This window comes from Alosa sapidissima, chromosome 4 (genome assembly GCF_018492685.1).
Source record: "Alosa sapidissima isolate fAloSap1 chromosome 4, fAloSap1.pri, whole genome shotgun sequence".
Taxonomy (NCBI): domain Eukaryota; kingdom Metazoa; phylum Chordata; class Actinopteri; order Clupeiformes; family Clupeidae; genus Alosa; species Alosa sapidissima.
In genome coordinates this window covers 4,091,203-4,113,850 of record NC_055960.1, presented here as the reverse complement: position 1 = coordinate 4,113,850, position 22,648 = coordinate 4,091,203, and the positions used below count along the sequence as shown (strand labels likewise).

The window sequence follows — 22,648 nt, the reverse complement described above, 5'->3', positions numbered from 1 at the left end:
CATAACCTCCCCTTGTTTAATCCTTAAAATATTCAAACCCACCATTATATGTGGAGAGTTGGTACAACATTAATGAAATATAGTATGTACAGGGAAAAATAATGACCACAAAATGACTACAAAATAAGTTTATACTACCCTTAATGTCACTCTTTTTGCACTTTTTCCAAATCTAAAGTCTTGTAGAAAATCAGTGATAATGCCGTACAAACTTTTAATAGTTCAGTCCTACTGAGAACATGTTTGTCTTCCACCCTACAAAGTTTGGGCTGCCTATGAATAGCACTTTTTCCATTATATTAATGCCCAAACATTGCTTTCCAATAAATGGGATTTTCTGGCTGTAAAACTGTAGCTGAAAATAATATGAAGATAGGATTTGAACAGAAATATTTTACAGGCTTTGTTTTTGAAACCCATCCATGATATAAGGTATGAACAAAGTCTGAGACGGTGCAGCAACAACCTTACCTAATTTGACACGGAATGGCCCACCTATAACCATGACCATAGGCCATTCCAAAAATAATTCAGTGGAAATGCATGGATTCCAGTTGCTGCTACTGGAAGAAACTGGAATCCATGCATTTCCACTGAATTATTTTTGGAATCTGATCCCTTATCATACCTGTTCATTCTTACTCGTTGCTCGACTTATCGTGACTAAATTCAAGATGGCTGCAAACGCTAAACTTCGTGAAGATACTGTCTGTATAAATCATCTTGTGATTAAACTACCAGTGCTTTTTCAAAGTTCTCAATGTCTCGTTTTAAATGTCAGGGCCCTCGGAAGTCTACCAATGAAGTGTGGAGATACATTGAGCCTCGTAAATGGGTGTAAAACAGTGATTTATTTGCATGGCTAGCCCGATGCCGAAGCACCACTATTGAAAAAGTTGTTGGTAGCATCGGCTAACTAGCGCCAGATTTTGGAGTGCAGGGGACAAGCCGAGATGGGCTATGAGACATACGTTCACACTCGGTATCATGTTTCAATACACTTTAGGTCAATATCACACCGGAATTCTCCTTTAAACCTTAGGGATGACATTGGGATTTAGCCTATGACTTAATTCAGGATACTGCAACACGTTATTAGTCCATGCTGGGTTTCACTAAACTTAGACAGCAACTATTTTGTTGCTTCTGTAGTAGTGATGCTACTTACTGTACCCTAGTTGGAAAAGGCTACCGGACACTCTGTAGCCTTACGAGCCAGCCCCACATTAAAATGTAGGGTCTGGGGACTCACCGTTGCTCACAGTGCTCAGTCCGAGGGGTGGGATAATCGGTTGTCTTTTAAATTCCCTCTGCACGCAATAGGACAGCGCTACAACTCAGAGTCCCATGTGTTTTCCCAACAGCAACATCCATCTTCTTTGTTTTCAAGTAGTAGGGAATTCAAGCCGAACCGTTGCAACTCTGCCATCAATCGTTATGTTAAGCCCGCCTAACGTCTCTATACACAATGTGATTGGCCCTATTGAAGTTTAATTTTTCCAGCTCGCAAGCCAACGGATAGTTGCTAGACTAGCCCGGGCAGCTGCCGCTAGGGTGCGTCTACATGTCTACATGCTCTGTTGAACGTTAGCGAATCAGAGTCAGTCTTTTGATTTTGAAAGTAGCATAATTTCTAAGGTTAAAAGAACACCAGGCAAGCCTGATGCTTTTTCTCTACGAAGCTCCCTTTGTCGATACGTGTGCGAGGCCTCGCTCGTTCTGAAGCTCTTTTCCTTTTCTTTGCATCTTCCGTCAAGGGTCTTCCCTGCTTTTTCGCCGGCTTTGCCATTATACACACGTTTGCAACAACAATCGCTAGGGGTTTTCGTTAGCCTGCCTTTTTGCTGGGGATGCAGGTTGTAAACTGATCCTGCTTCTCCCGATGTCTGAGACTTTGTGAGACTGAAGGTTGGCGGGTACAATACACCGAACTTGCAAGCGGGATATTCTTCCTACAAGCAGTAGGGGCGGGCGAGAGAGTCTTCATTCGCCCTGTAATGAGTCATTTAACCATATACTGACTTACTAAGATGATTAATTAACACGAAAACGTTGCCTGGTGTCCCTTTAAGTCTTCTGCTGCAGCTTTGCTCACCAGCAACTGATTGGTCATTTTAAAATGAGGTTTTCGACTGGCTCATAGTACATTTAAACCAATGTAGGGGTTTGCATACCGATGCACTGGCATCTTTAACGGTTACCGATATGTGTATCGGTGAATCTTTACACCCCTAATATATACTATGGAATCAAGTTAGTGTGTGTTAAATGTTAGTGTTTATAATTATTTTCTTTTTTCATCTTTGTTTTGAAGACATTGGACAAGATAAATGTGAAGGAAAATGTGCTGAAAATGCTAAGTAAGTAATAAAACATTGAATTGTTTCAAGAATCCAGTAAACAATGTAAGAGTAACATTCAAGTTTCATTACTCAATATCATAGGGTAAATTAGCTCAGTTGCTAACAAGCCTGTGTACTGTAGTTAATATATTCTAAAGATAATAATGTGACTTCTTGTAGTTGTATTTCAAATGATGGAGGAACACCAACTTGTTCTTGTGTAGCTGGCTACAAAGGAGATGGATTAGTTTGCAAAGGTATGAAAGTCTCTTCTATTATAGCCTGGTTTTACTGCTAGAATGTGGCTTTGTGCTATTATTTCACGTGTTTCCAGGTTTCATTAGAGGTTCATCAATTACATAAAATATGTACACAGTAGCCATGGATAGACCGGGGGCACAACCCACACAGTATATTTCCAGGGGGTTAAAGGGATGGTGATGGTGCATTAAGGAAACTAGATACTGTTGATTATGTCCGGCATATATTTTTTAACATCGAGCCCTATATTATGCCTTTGCTTGTTTTGAGATGTATGCAGATGTTGCCCATCCTGTGCCCACATTGATTAACCTGTAAACTTCTGAGTTTGTTGATTATTGTTAATTATCCATGTGTTAATTATCCATATGTTATTAGGGCTGGACTTCGATACTTTTATGGCACCAATCATAAAGCTCTGATACTATCAATTTATAATTTCCAAACTAGTGTCCATACTAGAGGTTTGGGAATGTTCTATGCACTGATATGCTGAATGCAATAGAACTGGGTAGATGTAAAGCAAGCATCAGTACTGAACCATGGATTTGCATATGGTTGTAGGTTTACACATGAATATATTTTCCCAGTAAATAATTATTAAATAAGGCTCTCTCTACAGAAATCAACTTGTGTGAGTCTTATAATGGTGGCTGTTCACCAAATGCAAATTGCACACATATCAGTCCTGCGGAAAGGGTGTGCACTTGCAAGAAAGGTTACTATGGAGATGGAGTTGTATGTTTGGGTAAGTGAAAATCAATTTAGCATCCTTAAATGACTTGAGAGGATGTACTTGAATACTTGTACTGTGTATGACTTCTCTGTACTCCTTGGATTTAAATTCTAAATCTCAATGAATGATACAGATTGGACAAATTGAAATTGTCAAAATAATAATTTTGTATTAGTTGCTTTTACTTGCCCGATAAACATAACCTGCCTCGTAATTGTATCTCTGTAACTTAATTTTTTAATTTAACTTACCACAGAAACAGACCCCTGTCTTAAAAACAATGGTGGTTGTGACACAAATGCTCTCTGCATCAAAACTGGGCCTGATTTGGTGAGTTCATGCATATTTTTTGAAAACATTCCTCTACTTCCTCTTTTCCTCTACTTCAGTATATAAAATTTAACCTGTTTGAATTTTTTTTTTGAGCAACTACAATAATCGGAAAAACGGTATCGATACATCGGTATGAACATGTACGATGTGGTTGCGTCAATGGCAAAAGTGTGCATTGGTTAAAAATCCGAATGAATTCGAGATCATGCGTAAAGTCTCAGTATCGATAAAAAACGACTCGTATCTATACTTCAACTCATTTAGAAGTAGGAGCTAGTGCCTAGCGACAGAAAATGTTATTTAGCGACTAGCGACAAATTTGGCAACTTCTCGCAATGATGGCAAACTCTGTTGTGTTGTTGAAACGTCAGAAAATCTCCCTTCTTGTGCCTGTTTCGTTTGTGAATTACATTGCGTTCGCCCAAAGCATTGCCCCATGATTATAAAATGACTGGCCTATGTAGTATCAGCCCATGTTCTATAGATCTAACAGCTCAGACAACGTCATTGGAAGGCAGCTGCCTGCAGCACTTCGGCTGAGATGTTAGAACCAGAGTCAAAGAGACAAGATGCATGCATTGCATGCTTAGCTGGAATGATGTTTTTCCCCATCATCCTATTTTTAAAGCAGGTGTACCTGCGGTCATGTAATTGTACAGGTTTTCTACAGGAATGGCATGTTTGAACGGGCACTGCACTAGTATATATTCATTTTGAAATTGATACCAGCAACATGTTTTAAAAAAAAGTTGGGATAGGGGTAACAAAATGCTGGAAAAGTTGTGTAATGAAGAAGATCAAGAAAACAAAAGGAGGAATGTTTCACAACTAATTAGGGTAACTGATTCGACCCAAAGTGGCAACCATCAAATTACATTAATACTGTACATAGGATTAGATGTTATAATCCCTTATGCCAAAATCCAAGGTAAAAATACATTCAGAATCCCCTACCCAAATTAACTTGAAAAAGCACACTAACCACCAATCTGTCAAGCAAATGGCCACTCTTATACTTATATACTACTTATACTCTAACAGCAGTATACAGTATGTCATTGGGGTTATCAAGTGGGCAACCTCATTCATTCACTTAACAGTGAAACCAGTGTACTGTGGCTTGAATTCAGTGCATGTGGGTTGTTGGACAAACTGTCTGGGGCCCCCATGCACTGAATTCAAGCCACAGTACACTGTGAAGACAGTAAAGCATGGTGGTGCACAATTCATGTTATGGGAATGTTTCTCATACTGTGGTGTTGGACCTATTTATAGCAATAATAATATTTTCTATCTAATAATTTCTATAATAATATTTATAGAAAACTTGTGGGGTGACATCAAAAATGCTGTTTCTGAGGAAAAACCCAGAAATGCAGAGGAATTGTAAACCAAAATCTTGAGACATTTTTCAGTTCATACAGTAAATGTTTGAGTTTGTAAATAAAAATGCAAACACTGCTATTTTTTTGAACAGCCTAACATTCCTTTTTCTTCATTTTCAATTTTGGTCATATTTTGATTTGAAATTGAATGTGCCGTGTTCCCAATGCATTGATATTATGGAATTAACAGCTATTATAAGAATTTTGAGCTTTATTAATTCTTTAAAAACACACTGCTATTATTCTGCACACAACTACACATAGCACTGTCTAAGATCATTTTGACAAGATCATTTTGAATTTGAATTTAAGAACAGTTTGACTTATTTTAAGGAGTTTTATCAAGAAAAAAAATGCTCAACGCACTGACAGAAAAAAATGCTTGTTTTCAGGATGAGACTTCTTAAAATAAGTCAAACTCTTAAATTATGTCAAATGATTTTATGGGAAAGTGCTAGGTACTGTAAGTGTCTTTATACTGAAAACAATACCAACTAGATATTTGATCTTGATATAAGATTAATAACACTTGGTTAGATTTTATTAGATAAACAGTTTTTGCAGTGTACTTACAATTCTCCAGAGTTAATACATAAGTCCTAATTCTGTATTTCCTAAACAATGCTGTTATTTGTCATTCTCGTTGGCTTGGCTTGAGAATGCTTTTGTATCCCAATACTGTTAGTTTATTATTAAATATGTAATTTTTTACAGCATGCATGTCTCTGTAAAGTCGGCTACAGCGGAGATGGAGTCATGTGTGCCCCACTCAACCTCTGCTGGAAGGTCAGAACTTTAACTTCTTCTCTTCAATGATAATAACAAGAGAACTCTGTCTGCATAAATTTAAGATGAAGATGAAATTCTACAGCTAACCCACTAACAACAACCTCAGAACCTCGGAAGTTATTTGCCTAATGACCATAAATTGGTATAGATCAGTGCCCTCCAAAATTATTGGCACCCCTGGTAAGTTGACTAAAACCAGGTATTACTTATTGTTATTACATGGTGCTTCATAATGCTGCAGAATGCTCCATTCATTTGAATGGGCCTTCCCAACGTTCAGAAGTGTGATACTTCTCGATAACAGACCATTGCTAAGTATAACAGACCGCTTTCAAGGAAAATGGGTTTTGTGCTTCTTATTCATGTCTTTCATATCACTCCGCAAGTCTTCCAGTTACTTCTGATCAGCTGTGTTCTAAAGAATGTTTGATTCAAGTTCAGCGTGTATTGCTAACTGTTTGTTTCTCAGCAAAAGCCACGATGAAACGGTAGCAAATAAATGTAAAGAGCCATATCATGTGGAGTTTATTGTTTTTCGTTTTGTCAAGTAGCCGTGTAATAAGAGGGATAATGTATAGAACGCCGGCATTATGCAACCTCAGCTGGCGCTTTGGGGTCGTGTTCGCCCTGTCGGAACTTATTTTCCGATAATGACCGGCGTTCTATACATTATCCCTTACTGATCTCACAATGAAAAGTTCCGGGAACTTCTGGGCTGAATGAAGGTTTCTAAAAGCACTCTTTAGTTAGTGAGATCTAATGTACCCTATAGCAGTTTCTCAAATGCAATTGAGCAGTCAGGCTACACTGCAACAACCCACAAACATGAAATCTAGGCTACTTCTGTCTAAATTCTTCTGTCTTTTGAGAGGGATAGAGACACTAAATCAATGTAGTGCAGTAAGCACACACATAATTTAAGGTGGCTTTAAACATAGAGCAAGCACATTAGTGTCTGTTAAGTGCCTGGTATAACTTACAATATTATAAGGCTTACATGCTATGAATATTAGACACTTTTCAAGCAGAAGCAAAGCTAAAGGTGAAGAAAATGCTGGATCAGCAGGTAATCAATACAACCTTACTACTATTCTCTTATTAGTGCAGCTGATGGGTAGCCTGATTTATTGTGTCCAAGCTTCATGTTTTTTCTTTCATGCATGCAGTGTGTGATTTGGATGAGTCAGACGACAGCTTGCCTGTCTTCAGCTTGAAGTTAAATGAATATACCATCAACATTTTAACCAGTAAAAGTTTATTTTTAGTGGACATTTGTTCATCCAGTGTTGACTACCTCAACTCAACAAGCTAACAGCCTAATCTCTAAGTAATTTAGCTGTAACTGATGTCTGCCTTGCTACGTCTTCCACTCACACGTCGTTCACTCCTCATTTACAGTGGGCATCGCTTTCAAATGACCACTTCATTCGCGCATTACGCGGTGTGAAGCTGCGTGAAGCTTTAGTACCACTTTCAGCCACTGTGCGTCGCTCTACCACTGTACATCGCTCTGCTTGCGGTCCCTTCTGAAAAAGCAGGATCTACCATTAAACATAATTGTTGCCGAGAGTAATCCCAGCCTACGAATTCAATAACAAAATAAATCATGCATAATTAAACATTACCTCGATTTAGACTACTTGGGTATGGCTTAAGGCTTGACTACACGGTGGTAACGAAAATCGAAATCGAAATTTGCTGTCTACATTATTGTCAGTGTTGGGGTTAACGCAACTACGCAAATCAAAACAGTGGTGTGATAATTGAGCCAGTAGAGAAATAACTGTTCAGAATGAATCAGTTCAATCCTTCAAAACCCCTAAAAATGTTGTATGCCAAAAATTAACATGATTTGCCTTCAGGGTTAATTTATTTTAAAAATTGACCTAGACTATATTGTTTGTTGTTGGTATTGTTTAAAAGTGTAATGTAAAAATAGTAAAATGGCAAAGATATTTACATTTTACTTGAAGGTATCTACATAAGAGTGACATGACACTGTGATGAATGTGTCATAAACATTATAAACAAGTGATTAACATTTATGACATAACGCTTCTGTCCCTCGCTTCTGTCAGTGTCATTCGTTTTTTGTCATGACAAGTTAGGGTTAGAGTTAGTGTCATTCGTTTTTTGTCATGACAAGTTAGGGTTAGTGTTAGGGTTATGACAGTGTCATGTCACTCTTATGTAGACCTTCAAGTAAAGTGTTACCAAATATTTTGTCACTGACAAATGGCGTGTTTGTACACCTCATTTAAGCAACCCACATAGCCTTTATAATTTCTGGAATGCATATTTCTATTAAGTGTTTCATTAAGTACTGCTTACCACAGTTGTGGTTTATTGCATTTAAAGGAAAATGGAGGCTGTAGCATTAATGCCAAGTGTAGGCAGACTGGCCCAGGGGAGCGCAACTGCACCTGTTATCATGGCTACAGGGGAGATGGTTTCAATTGTGCAGGCAGCATTTCCCGTGTGAGTATCTGTCTATAGTTCACTGTGAATGTTTAAGAATGTCATCTTTCTTGTAGTTATTTTCTGCTATATTTGTTTAATTATTTCAAGGTTTTTTATTTGCAGGAGCTATCACGCCTTCCAGGTGCCAGTTGGTACCGCAGTACATTGAGTGTGAGTCCACATTTAAATTCCATGAAATAAAAGACAATTGAGATGAAGTTGACATTGTTTTAGAACCTATTAACTACTCTTACCTTTTTTGCAGACTGCTAAGATCAGAGATATGTTTTCAAAAGGACCTCTAACAGTCTTTGTGCCACACAGTGATTACATTGAAAACTCAACAGTAAGGCTACTTGTTCTTATTTAACAAGCTTGAAGACTTGATATTGGTTAATACCTACTGTACCTATTTTCCTTACTCAGGAATACCTTATGTGGTAATATAGCAGCCTATTTCTGGAAAATTAAACTATTATGAACAATTATAGATTATCTAACAATGTATTTTCTTTTCATTTTTTAATTTCTTTACTTTGTGGTGGTTCCTTATAGGGTCATTCCATGTCAATTCAACCAGGGCCAATGCACTTAGGTCTCTAAATCTGAAAAAATTACCAGGTGTACCTATGTTACCCGGGAGACACACTGTAAAATTACTTTTATGTAAGATCAATGCTTTCCAAGATACAGCCAGTTTTAGGGGGGGAGGGGGGTGTCGATTTAGTTCGGCCTCTTTTTTTTGTCAAAGTTCCACAAGCCCATAGCACAAGAACCATGTAGGAGGCTCAAATTTTACATAGTATGTAGCAAAATCGTCACGTTTGGTCTGGATGCTGTCCCTCAAAGTTGATCCAACATTTTATTGGAGTGCTGGGCTCTGTTTAGGCCTTCATAAGACATATTTGTACTCAACATAGGCTCTTAATTTATTTCCTTATTGAGATGAGTAGAAACACTCTCACAAAAAGCAATAAACAGAAAATAAATTCCTTCAGAGTCTGAACAGCAGACCTCACAAGTCTGAAAAAAACATTTTGGATCTCATTTTCAGAGCGCCCTAATATCTTGTGGGAATGTACAAAGATTTTTTTTAATATTTTTTCTTTATTCTCCATGATCCCTTTTTTTTAAAACACCAATTTGACCTGTCAAATCTTTCTTTTTTATTTTTTTATTTCCCACCTTGAACATGGCCAAAATGCACCATTGAGATCAATATGTTTTGTATAGAGTAACCACAGGTGGCACTAAAATCACTGAAATTGAACAGTATATCCTCACCCGTGCTCAGGTACTCTCAGGTGATCACGTCAGAGCAAAATTTGCCTTTGGTTATTTAATCTTTACATCAATGCTATACAAAACATATTGATCTCAATGGTGCATTTTATGTTGTTTTGTATCAAAGGACACACTGGGCTCTATTTTAATGGGCGGATCTTGGGCGCTGATGCTATTTTACCAGCGGGATAATTGACTGTTGCGCCCGACGCAAATCTAAAATGGGGTGGTCTGAAGTAGCTACATTAATCATGGGTGTGGTTTGGGCGTAACGTGCAGTAAACCAATCAGAGCGTCATCTCACATTCCCTTTAACGCTTGTTCCATAGCTGATTGCTATTATGGTGGCATATTTGCCAGGCGCAGCCAAGAGCGTTCACAGCACTATAATCACTGTTCAGTTGGGAACAGTTAGCTATTGATTTTTCCTCTTGACAAAATGTAATGCAGAATTGTCACAAAGACATACTTTCCGATGTTTTGGGATCACTCTCACTGAATCACGAGGTTATGAATGCATGGTGATATTTTTGCAATGTACAATGTAATCTAACATACTCTCCCGTGCTGCCGCTGGGGCATTTGGGTTAAATGGCATCGGCATGCAATTCAACATCACGTCTCCTTAAGTCCTCTAATATTTCCTAATTTATGTCATCAACACATCCGGGATTCGTGAAAATGTGTACGCTAGATTTATGCCTATCTTAATGGACACCACACTGATTTCCCTCGAGTGGTAATATTTTTCTTTGAAATTATGTATGGTTTACAGAAATGGGAGCTACGATGTATAGATGAGAGGAGCGAAGTGCGTTGCGCAGCACAGGCGGCCAAGCAAGGGCTCCGAGAAACAGTTTCCAAGTTGACCTAACTTTTAACTCTGCACAGTATCCCATTAACTGCATGACAGTAGGCTATTTACAATATTTTCTGTTAAGTAGAGTTTGTAAACACGTTATCATCAACTTAATGCATGCACAACATTTGTTTGAGCAGGAGAGAGAATAACAATGAATGGATGCAGCAACTACAGAAATTGTAGCCATACTTGCTGCTTTCTTGTACTATGGTTGCTGGTTAACAGCACATAAAAGCTGATTTAAGCTAATTCAATAACTCAAGACTTCAAGGCCATCATGGATATAAAACGTTTTTTGAAAATAACGAAAGGTTGGAGGGAACATGACAAAGCTTGGAGTTATTTCAGATGGGCTACAACAAGGTAGGCAAAATGATGGTGCTTAAAACCTTAGTGCAGCTGGAATAATGCTTAGGCTGATGTTAAAGCGCACGCTATGTTTAAAGCCATACACAACGGTAAATTGGAACAAAACTAAAGGTAACTTTTGCCTTTATAGGGCTGTATAAAGTTGTCCAAATTAATAGGTCATAATTAGGCGTTGTTGTTGTAAAGATATTGCATGTAGATGTTGTACTATATAGGCTACTAAATGTTTAGGTCACCAATGCACGAACAAAACCGGGAAATGGACAAATATTATCAAGGCTTTGAATGTTTCCGTCTGTGCACGGGGGTGTCTGTAGATTGGTGTGCAACGCATTCATTCATGCAGGCCTGTGGTCATGCATGCGCCCTTAAAATAGCATCTGCATTTGCGCCACAGACTTTAGATCTGTGGCGGAATTGTTTTCTGAAACTGCAAAATATCATATCATAATAAAAAGCTACAACTGCAAATGAAGACAGTGTGGGAGCTTTCTACTTCCTTTGATATTGGTGACCCTGCGGTCCTTCTCTGATGCACCCGTCCCAAGGAGGTGTGCCCCCCCCCCACCCTTTCAAAATACTATTTCCAGGTTCTATGTGTTGAACTTTTACAATATTGTTAGTGTGTGTAAGGCTAGCAGAATAAGTTCAAATTAAATCAGTTCGACATAGCTCACATTAACTGTAATGTTACAGTGCAATGCAATCAAGTATTCAATCAGGACAGATTGATTAACGCTTCAATCAGGCTACGTGCATGAAATGCTCTCTGTGCACTCATTTGTTTCCAGGAGACAGGTGTGTTTGAACCTGTCACTTTTGTTAACATAATTAGTGTCTACACAGACCAGGTTGGGTGTTGCCCTTGGGAATCAGCATGTTACGATAAAGAAGGATTTATGCATGTGTTTAAATTTGTATTATTGGGAAAACAAGATATTCAGTTTGCTATCTAACTAGTAAACAATAGCTAATACAAAAAGTAATACATTACTGTAATGGTGTTACTTTTATAATGCATTACTCCCAACACTACCCTTACAGCTCTTTGAAAGAATGTTTCATTTCTTCCTGAAAAGTGATGAAATGAAGACCAATTTCCTCAAGATACATGCCTTTATAAGAGTAAAGCAAAGAACATTTGAAAGAGATCATTTCCAGAAGTGTCATTAATGTACTGTTAAAGATATTTTGAAATGGCTCAGACAAATATATTGGTACCTCTAAAATTTGATTGCCTTTTATTACACCATCCTCTCATCTAACATTGTAAATTGCTCTGGCAGATTACTCTGGCACCATGGTTCAATGCAAGTCGAGCTCCTGACTTGTTGAGGTATCATATTGTGGCCTGTGAGGAGCTTACTCTGACTGATCTGAAGTCCATAGACACAGTAGTGTCTGCATCTGGGCATGAACTGAAGTTCAGTGTCAAAGAGGTAAATTCTCTAGCTGTCCTCTCACAAAAAACGTACCTCCTCAATTTCCTTTGGAGAAACTGTTGAGAGTTTAATAACAATCCATAATGTACATGAGATTTCACAATGAGGGCTCTTCAGGCTTGTTGTAGGACTATATGTATTAGTATATTGTTGAATAGACCAAGAATCAGTTGTGCTTTGATTCAGCTTCATCTGATTTGTAATTTTTACAGGGTGTCCTGTACCTTAATGAGGATGCAAAAATAGTCCAGAGTGACCATTTAAGCTCAAACGGAGTTATACATTTCTTAGACAAAATCCTAACCCCATATGATTTGAGCTCAAAAGTAGTGATTTCACCAAAGGTATGCGATCTTATCTGTAATTAATCACCATAGTTTACCGAATGATATTTCTCCTGTTAACCTTGATTTCATTTAATTTAGTTGAACGTGACAGCAGCAGCAGAGGCATATGGTTACAGCCAATTTAGTAAACTGCTAAAGGTGAGTGAGAGTGTACATGTTTAGATTTGGATTTCAATCAAATTCTGTCTCTAAATCTCAATGAATTCTGTCTCTATTGCCTTTATTTTCCTATGACACATAATAAACATCACTGATTCTTCAGGTAAGGGACAAAACATGTCTTTAATTTCAATTTTGCGCTAAAAATTGAGAAATTAATAATTGAAAAATACTTTAAAGGTTTAGTGTAAAGGACCTGTGTATACGTATAACATCAATTTCATATATTTTTATGTATTTTCTAGTGCTGTCAAAATTAATGCGGTTTTATATATATATATAATATATAACACAATTAAAGGTGCCATGTGTAAGAATTGAGGTAAAAATATCCAAAAAATTAGCTACACGCATCAAAAGAATGAGAAGAAATAAGGGTGATGATGTCATTAAAAAAATGACAAGGTATAGTGCTGCAGAGATATCAACCTGAATTAGCATGCTAAATTACTAGCCACAGCCCGACAGGTGTCATAATACCAGTTCGGCCATGGGAGGCGGTATGCAGGCATAACCGCCAGCCAAACTGCAATACATGTTTCTCGGTTGTTACTCTAGGGTAGACCAACTCACTTTCTGGAGGTATACTGCCCCCATCTTTTATGGAATGTGGAGTATGAATTGATTTTTTGGCCGACATTACACATGGCACCTTTAACACATTGTGTTTATCTATTTCCTTTGTGGGGGGCTGATGTCATGTAACTGAAGCCACAAAACCTGAAGCCGCAAGATCGTTTATTTTATTGTCTATGGAGTTAGCTGAAGATGGAGAGGAACATGAGGAGCCTGTAGGCGAAAAGTTTCAGTTTTAAAAAGTTGCCTGATCAGTGCTGCCACTACCACCACACGCATCACACACTGTGCGTAGGGCACCAAGAGACAGAGGAGGGACCAAACATTTAGCCAAATAGTAGCTTTACTGCAAACTGTTTTTCACTATTGTTAGAGAAAGTTTACGATGTCAACATGCACCAATAGCATGTTACATAAAGATGATAATTTTCGGGTCCTCTCCATTAAGAAGATTAATTGAGAAAGCGTCTAAGCGCACATATGAAGGAGAGAAAACGAGTGGCAGGTTCCATCTTATCAAACGAAATCTTGAAGGCAACAAAGACGAGGTGAGAGGAGATTGCGGATTAATCCAGTTCCCACTACTGACCAGTTAAACGGTGCAGAGCCAGGGCACTTTGACATAGGCTGCACTCACTGTGATTTGGATAATGGACAATAATATAAAGAGTTGTCTTTGCTTTTGTGTAATGGAACTGGTGAGTCTAGAAGTCTTCAATAATTTGTTTACATGAAGCATATGATATGCCGATTGAAACGCATTCCACTCAGCTAACTAGGTGGCTGGCTACCAAGCTCATAATTCACTTTTATTTGAAAACATGACAGAACATGTCTAGCTAGCATCATGTCATTACATGCTTCTATTTCCAAAGGAATGAAAGCTGTTTATACCAACTTAACACCATGCTTATCATTGTTAATATTATATACATGTGGCACAAACAATGTTAGAGTTTATGGACTAGCCATAAGCTGGTAAAAAAAAGATCATTATGAGAACATGTGGACACAATGGGTTTAAATGAGTTAAACAGCATCAAAACAGCATCAAAAGAGTTAAACAGCATCAAATGAGTAATATTTCTTAAGAAATTCCTACTTTAAAACAAAATTACTGTGTCATTATTGTCATTTAAATAATTTAAAAGTGTTATACTTTTACCTTTGTGGTTACTCATTCATTTTGTGATTTATTTTCACTTGTGCCACTTTAATCTTTAGGGAGAAAATGTACTTTTTAACGCAATTAGTCTAGATTAATTAATTTCAAAATATGAGATTAATTAGTTACTTGTTTTTAATCGTTTGACAGCCCTAGTATTTTCATTTGAATTTCTTATAATATGGATGCTGTACCCTGAAAAACATGCAGTTTAGCCTCACGCAAAAACAAGTGTTGTTGATGTCACATAATACATGAAATTAACTTTTCATTGTTATTATACATAAAAACTGCTAATCAAAGTTGTGTCCTCACTTTGGTAACTCCATCAAATTTTATTTTTGTATAATAATAAAACAAAGTAAACATACTGTAATATGCATGCACATACTTACCAGTCAGACACATGCACATAGAAACACAATTTACATGTACAGACACACAGAGGGAGAGAGAGAGAGAGATAAGCAGTGTGTGCATAGTATGTATAATTTTTGGAAATTGAATTTGAATTCAATTCAATTTGAATTGAAATCTCATTATGTATTGTCTTTTGTCATTGATACGATTCTCAGATTTAACACAATTTGTCAGTTATTTGGATAAGAACATCTGCTAAATTTTAGATTTTTAGTAGCTGACATAAACAAATCCGGAGGAGTGTTGTAACTATTTATATTAGTTATTCTAGTGTTTAGACAGAGAAAAAAATAGTCAATTTCAGTTATATTTTGTTTTATGGAAGTATGCATGCTATTTTAAAGCACAGTCTACAAAGAGAAGTCTCTTAAAAAGTCTCTCTAAGTTACTAACATTTTTGTGTGTGATGTTTGAGGACACAAACCTTGTCACATTGGTGGAGAACAAAAGGCTCCAGCCCTTCACAATGTTCTGGCCCTCGGATGAGGCCTTAAACTCCCTGTCTGCCGAAAGAAAGACTTGGCTCTACAGTGAGGATCATCGTGATAAACTGGAGGCCTTCATAAAAGCACACATGGTTCGAGACACCACTGTAAGTGGCAAAATCATTTGGCTCTTGTTGCCATAGTTACTACTGCTGTTAACTACAGAAATACCGTTATTACATGCCTTTCAGGGGCCGTATTTATTATGTTGTCAGATAGACTATTGCCTTTTAGCTTCCCAAATTAATGTGTTGGCTAATCTTGAATAACCTTGATTCTTTTTCATTTAGGCCAACAAGAAGTTCCATAGTAAAGCAAAAGAAATGACATCTCACATGTTTTTCCTAAGGGACCCCTTGTGCTAAATGCTGCTAATAAAATAAACTAATGCAGCTAATCATTACATTAAATGTCATCACATCTGTGCACATTTCTCTTGTAGCCATATGTTCAAAGAATTCAAACAATTTCTTTTATTTAAACCTGGTTTAACCAGCACAAGGACAGTGAAGTTATTTATCAGTAGGACTTTGATATGTTTCATAAAAATCAAAGCCAACAGCCGCAGTCTTTCAAAGCTGATCTTTTGTGTACCTCCACAGATGGTGGCAGTTAATTTACTCACACCTATTTCCCCCTTGCGCTCTATGTATGGGTCATCTATATCCATCAGCTGTGACAAAAGTAAAATAGTAAGTTTTGTTAGAATTAATTTTATTTGAGTTCATATTTTTGTTCTTAATGATAATTATTATTAATCTTAACACTTTGAGTGCCAAAAATGCGTTGAGTGTCAAAAACTTAATATTGCGTTTTTAGCTTTTTTTATTATTATTACCAAAATAGACACTCTAACACACCTTATGTGCAATTTTGGGAACTCTATGATGAACAGAACTGAAATAGATGACGATCGAAAACTCATAACGCACGATCTAGACATTTTATCATAACTCTGCTTTTGATGGTTGCCGCTTTGGGTCGAATCAGTGACGCATGCACGTCAGGTCAAAACCAGGCCATTTTCGTGGGTTTATCACTAGGTGGCAGTCTTGCCAGGTCTCGCTAGGTCACTTCTCGGAAACTTTACAGGGAACACTTCATATTTCATGAAAGTCTCCATTTCTAGAAAAAAAAACAGGGATTTTGGTGAAAACTAGCCACTGTTTAGCTTGAGATTTCTAAGGAACAGAGGCATGTAGAAATAAACGGTTTGTACCCACTGAGCACTTAAAGTCTCACCTTTCAAACGAGCCATAGTGTGTGTCCATAGCTATAACATAGAATACGCTGTGGCTCTACAAAAATCGTCAACAATGATCTACTGTAGATTGCTGGCACTGGCACTCTGGGCCAAAGCTTTCGAAAACAGCACGGCATTCAAAGTGTTAAGGCCCTCATCTTAATACAATACAGTTAATCACACAAATAAGCAATTGCAATTTTATCCTAAAGGGAAAATTACTGATCAACAATAACGAAGCCAAAATTATGGAACGACACCTGATTTTTGATGTTGGTATTGCTTATGGGATTGACCAACTTCTTGAACCACCAAATCTGGGAGCTCGCTGTGATGGCTTAGATGACAAGATAATAAAAGTAAGATATTATCAACTGTAAACATAAAAGGAAGACTCAGACAAAAATATGTTTTAAATTTACAAATATATGTATATAAAATAATATATAAATACACTGATAATACATTTCACCAAGGGACGGTGTGGGAGCTGTTTCAGACCACCTGATTGCCCATACCTCTCACAAGACACGGTGAGCTTATCGTCCCTGTTTCATTAGTGATGGTGGGTCTAAATCTAGGCTAAGGTTTAATTTATTTCTATTTTCATTCAGGGGAAAAAAACATCATGCTTCAGACACCATTCATTCTCTTTGTATCCAAGGATGGGTATTCACAGATCCAGCCGGTGGTTCGACAGTTACGATGATATTTCCAGGTTAGGCTGTAGAAGGGAGTGCAAGGTGACAGAATGGACATTTCGCTGCTGTAAAAATCACTATGGAATGAACTGCCAAGGTGAGAAAAAACCTTTAGTTATATGGTCATGTGATGGAAACATTTACTCATGCAAATGGTTACATATTAGGCCAGTGAACAAGAAACCTTTTTATGAAAGTGTTTATTCAGAAATATATAAATTTATCTAGATCAGAGGTTCTCAACCTTTTTGGAGCTAAGGCACACCAAAGATCAAACCAAAATGCCAGCTTATGGTTACTGATTGTAAAGTAAGTCACACACATTATTAACTAGGAACAGGAGTGTTCATTCTCATGCCCGTATGAGTCTCTGGGCTATATATTGCACTTTAACGCAATTGACTTCGCGCAAATCGCTTTGTGGGCGGATCTTGGGCGCTGTCTCTATTTTACCGGCGGAATATTGACTGTTGCGCCCGACGCAAATCTAAAATGGGGTGATCTGTAGCAGCTACATTATTCATGGGTGTGGTTTGGGCGTAATGTGCAATAAACCAATCAGAGTGTCATCTCACATTCCCTTTAACAACATGCAAGCTTGTTCCATAGCGGATTGCTATAATGATGGCGGATTTGCAGGCGCAACCAGGAACGGTTCACAGTGCTATAGTCAGTTGTGAACAGTTTGCTACTGATACAGAAATGTCACTTTCCGATGTTTTGGGATCACTCTCACTGAATCACGAGCTTATGAATGCATGGTGATATTTTTGCAATGTAATCTAACATTACCTCACTATAGACAATGCAGATCTGTCAGATAAGCTCTCCTCTCCCGTGCTGCTGCTGGGGCATTTGGGTTAAATGGAATCGGCATGCAATTCGTCTCATTAAGTCCTCTAATATTTCCTAATTTATGTCATCAACACATCCGTGATTCGTAGAAATGTGTTTGCAACACAGGCGCCCAAGCAAGCGCTCCTGCAGGTGTAAGCTACGGCTGTACCTTACCAACAGGCAACTAGAAACACTTTCCAAGTTGACCTAACTTTCCAACTCTGCACAGTATCCCATTAACTGCATGACAGTGGGCTATTTACAATATTTATTTTATGTAGAGTTTGTAAACACGTTATCATCAACTTAATGCATGCACAACTTTTGTTTGAGCAGGAGAGAGAATAACAATGAATGGACGCAGCAACTACAAAAATTGTAGCGAAGGCTACTTGCTGCTTTCTTTTACTGTCTATGGTTGCTGGTTAACAGCACATAATAAGCTTATTTAAGCGAATTCACAAACTCAAGACTTCAAGGCCATCATGGATATAAAACGTTTTTTGAAAACAACGAAAGGATGGAGGGAACATAGCAAAGTTTTGGAGTTATTTCAGATGGGCTAAAGGTAGGCAAATTTGTGGTGCTTGTCAAAACATTAGCGCAGCTGGAGTAATGCTTATAGGCTGATGTTAAAGCGCACACGATGTTTAAAGCCATACACAACGGTAAATTGGAACAAAACTAAAGGTAACTTTAGCCTTTATAGGGCTGTATAAAGTTGTCCAAATTAATAGGTTGTAATTAGGCGTTGTTGTTGTAAAGATATTGCATGTAGATGTACTATATAGGCTACTTAATTTTTTGTTGACCAATGCACGAACAAAGCTGGGAAACGGACAAATATTATCAAGGCTTTGAATGTTTCCATCTGTGCACAGGGTGTCTGTAGATCAGTGTGCATAGCATTCATTTCTGCAGGCCTGTGGCCATGCATGCGCCCTTAAAATAGCATCTGAATTCGCGACACTGACTTTAGACCAGGAGGTTCCTGGTCTGTGGCGGAATTGTTTTCTGAAACTGCAAAATATAAACAGGGACCGTTTGCGCAGGAACACGCCCCCTCTTTTCGCTGAAACGCCCCTGTGGGCGCACATGTACCTGTGGAGGGAAAATTCCAATATGTGCTGACTGCAAAATAGGAAAGACAAAAGCGCGAGTATACAAAGTCAATTGCGCTGGTGTGCAAAATAGAGCCTTCTATGTGTTTTCATGAGCTGAGACCACAGTGATGGGCATATATGCTCACATGATGTTGATAGAGCTTTTTAATCAAGAAGTGTCATTTATGTATTTAAAATAGCCCTCTAGCCTATTCAGTGAGTCTGTATACATTTGTTGGGTTCTTCAAATTCCATGGCACATGGCACACACTTTGCCTCAAGGCTTCACAGTTGTGTCCCCAATTTTGTCAACACTGTAAGACATTTAAAATGTAATACAATTTGACAGTATCTAGGGAAGTTGTCTCTCCGAAGAATCCTTTGGCGAAATTCAATTCTGGTGTCAGACAGGCTCTGATTAATTGTAACATAATAAAAGGAAAGATAAAAAAGAGTAAGGTAAAAAAAAATCATAAGAACAATATTTAGTTTAGGGACCCTAACTGCAAAACATCGGTCAACCTTAGTCGTTAATCTATACACTGGAATAGTCAAAAGAGCCAGGTTGGAGGATTTGAGGGCCCTAGCAGGACTCAAAATTCTCTCTGTGTTAACCTTAGTATTTGGAGCAAAGTTAGCTAGAAAAGACTGAGCAATATTAAACACCTTTTGTGAGTCAAAGAAAAGCACTTCTGTTTTGTCTGAATTTAACTGTAGAAAAGTCTTAGACATCCAGTCCTTCACATCAACTAAGCAGCCGGTAGTGTCAAATCAGTTCAACTTCTTCTAGCGTTGTGTAGATCTGGCATGGCATGTTTGTATTGTAAGATTCAGCCAGATCTGCATAGCGCTGCAAGATCGATCGCGCCCACTCATTTGATGCTACCGGAACACAGAGTCAGACAATTTGCCTCCTTCAGAATCAGGTATTGTTATGACCTTGTCTGTACACTTTCAACATTTACAATACTTTGGTTTGTCTGTAGGGACCTTCACCACACTACCACAGAAGTGTTATTATATTTTGAGCATTGTCAGTGGTTTAAAATAGCGTTTGGTTTTTGATGTGCTAGCGTGCCCCTTAGCTTTCATTATAAGCCATTTAATTGTTAATGCAAACAAAGGTCTTGCTCAAAGGTTGCGCCAGGTTGTTTTAGCTTCAAGATTTCCCTTTAAGCATGTTTGGTTTCACTGACAGAGCTGAGTGCCATCAGCATGACAGTGGATGAGAGGAGCCTGCACACCTTGATAGATTATACTGCAGGTGCAGCTATTTTGCAAAAAAATAAATAAGAAAAGGACAAAAGAAAAGTGCAAAATTGCTTGCTCCAATTTTGACGTTCCGGTCATTTAGACCTTCATTGGAGTGGATTCACCATGTAGCATCCAATGTAGCACTTTTCTTTTCTCTTTCTTTCTTTTCAGCCTAACAGTGCAAAGATATATTGTGACGGCAAATGTTGTGGCCAAGAGGTAACATGTAGCGAAAACAATATTGGTCCCAGGATTGATTCTTGAGGAACACTATGGGGCCTATTTCTACGATGTAAAACGCATGGTATGAAGAGTATTATTAAGCCAATGAGACCAAGTAACGTAAATTCCCACAGGACGATGGTCCAACCCGGGTCATTTCTCGATCCCACCCAATCTCTCTCTTCCACTTGCTTCACTGTCACTTTCTTCGCTGTCCTATCAGATTAAGGTATAAAAGCCACAAAAATATTTACTTTACTTTAGGTTTCTACATAAGAGTGACATGACACTGATATGACACAGTCATAACCATAACACAACTTTGTCATGACAAAAACTGAATGACACTTGAATGACACTTTGTTTATAATGTTTATGACACTTTCATGACAGTGTCATGTCACTCTTATTTAGATACCTTCAAGTAAAGTGTAACCAAATATTAAAAAAAAACTTGCTTTGGTAAAACGTGCATGTGTGAATTAAGGAAATCAGACAGAATTCTGATATACTATAAACTTTTTGTATTAGATATTTACTTATGTAGTACTGATTTGTGTGTTGCAGTTTGCCCCGGGGGTCTGGAGGCCCCCTGTGGTGTGCATGGGGACTGTCATGATGGACGTTCAGGCACAGGCACATGCAAATGCCATCCTGGTTTCAAAGGTTCATCCTGTGAACTGTGTGTCGACAATCACTATGGCTCTAACTGTACAGGTATTTTCCCCCTGTAGATGTATGTGTGGAAGTAGATGATTTTTAAGTACAGTCATTGAGTTTAAAAGTAAAACGTTGGGATTTTTCAATTGAGATCAACAGACACAGGTGTGTCTCTGTAGGGGTCCTTTCCATGTTATCTGCATAACATTTATGTTAAAGGAGAATTCTGGTGTGATATTGACCTAAAGTGGAAGCAACTGAATCGATGCATTTCCACTGAATTATTTTTGGAATCTGATCCCTTATCATACCTGTTCGTTCGTACTCGTCGCTCGACTTATCTAGGGCTGAAACGATTCATCGAGTTACTCGAATAACTCGATTACAAAAATTACTCGAGGCAAAAACCCTGCCTCGAAGCCTTGTTAAATTCCTATGACGCGCACTATACGCGCAGGGATCTGATTGTTCCACACGGACCGTTGTTCAGGAAGCACACCACTAGCGCGTGAATCGTGATACATTCTGAATTTAGCTGGCGGATGGCGGAGTCAAGATGTCCATAAATGGCAGAGAATGTCTAAAGTTTTAAGTAAAGTTTTGGGATCATTACATACTCAAAAAGGAAAAGAACAAGCATCTGAACCGAAAACATCCACTCCATGCTGTTTCACCATCGTGATATAATGTTTAGCTTTGATGTTTTTAAGTAGTAAACTTATTCACGTTCAATTGCAAGACAGTATGCCTAAAAAAGAACCCCTTATACACACATGCATGCACCCTCATCTTCCCTCACGCACCGCACGCGTGCACACATACACACACAGGTTGCTAGGTTACCATAGCAAATAGGCTCACCCCAGAAATTATTTTTTAGTAGCCTAATAGTAAAATTATTTGTTAGTAGCCTAATGGTAGGCTATTTTTTAGTAGCCTAATTGTAAAATTATTTGTTAGTAGCCTAATGGTAAATGCTGCAGGTGTAGAAATCTACATAAAACAGATATTTACTTTGATGTCAAGTCTAGATTACAGCATGAAAGTTGTTGTGCATATAAATACATTAAATTGCTTTCCCTCTTCTTCCTCCAAGCACTTCACAACATAGTATGGACAGCTTTGTTCGCCCAGCTAAGTCATGCACAAGAGGCTGCAATTTTACAGAGCGCATTTTGAACATTATTTAATTATTGGCACTGGCACTTATAAA

At 38.0% G+C, this 22,648-nt stretch overlaps 1 protein-coding gene across 3 annotated transcripts in view; it reads left to right on the top strand.

The window, feature by feature from the left end:
- The window catches only part of stab1 (stabilin 1), a 130,631-nt gene that overhangs the window by 83,062 nt on the left and 24,921 nt on the right, over positions 1-22,648 (top strand). For 2 of the 3 annotated variants that reach the window (XM_042089264.1, XM_042089263.1), the window contains exons 40-56: positions 2,315-2,360; positions 2,523-2,599; positions 3,226-3,351; positions 3,596-3,669; positions 5,772-5,843; positions 8,205-8,324; positions 8,430-8,477; positions 8,572-8,652; positions 12,108-12,260; positions 12,476-12,607; positions 12,689-12,748; positions 15,346-15,522; positions 16,018-16,107; positions 16,871-17,017; positions 17,135-17,191; positions 17,273-17,456; positions 21,343-21,492. In XM_042089264.1, the coding sequence (XP_041945198.1) occupies positions 2,315-2,360; positions 2,523-2,599; positions 3,226-3,351; positions 3,596-3,669; positions 5,772-5,843; positions 8,205-8,324; positions 8,430-8,477; positions 8,572-8,652; positions 12,108-12,260; positions 12,476-12,607; positions 12,689-12,748; positions 15,346-15,522; positions 16,018-16,107; positions 16,871-17,017; positions 17,135-17,191; positions 17,273-17,456; positions 21,343-21,492 (1,794 nt within the window). Of the gene's footprint in view, positions 1-2,314; positions 2,361-2,522; positions 2,600-3,225; positions 3,352-3,595; positions 3,670-5,771; positions 5,844-8,204; positions 8,325-8,429; positions 8,478-8,571; positions 8,653-12,107; positions 12,261-12,475; positions 12,608-12,688; positions 12,749-15,345; positions 15,523-16,017; positions 16,108-16,870; positions 17,018-17,134; positions 17,192-17,272; positions 17,457-21,322; positions 21,493-22,648 lie in introns of all 3 variants that reach the window. The other variant, XR_006031212.1, reaches the window with a different exon arrangement.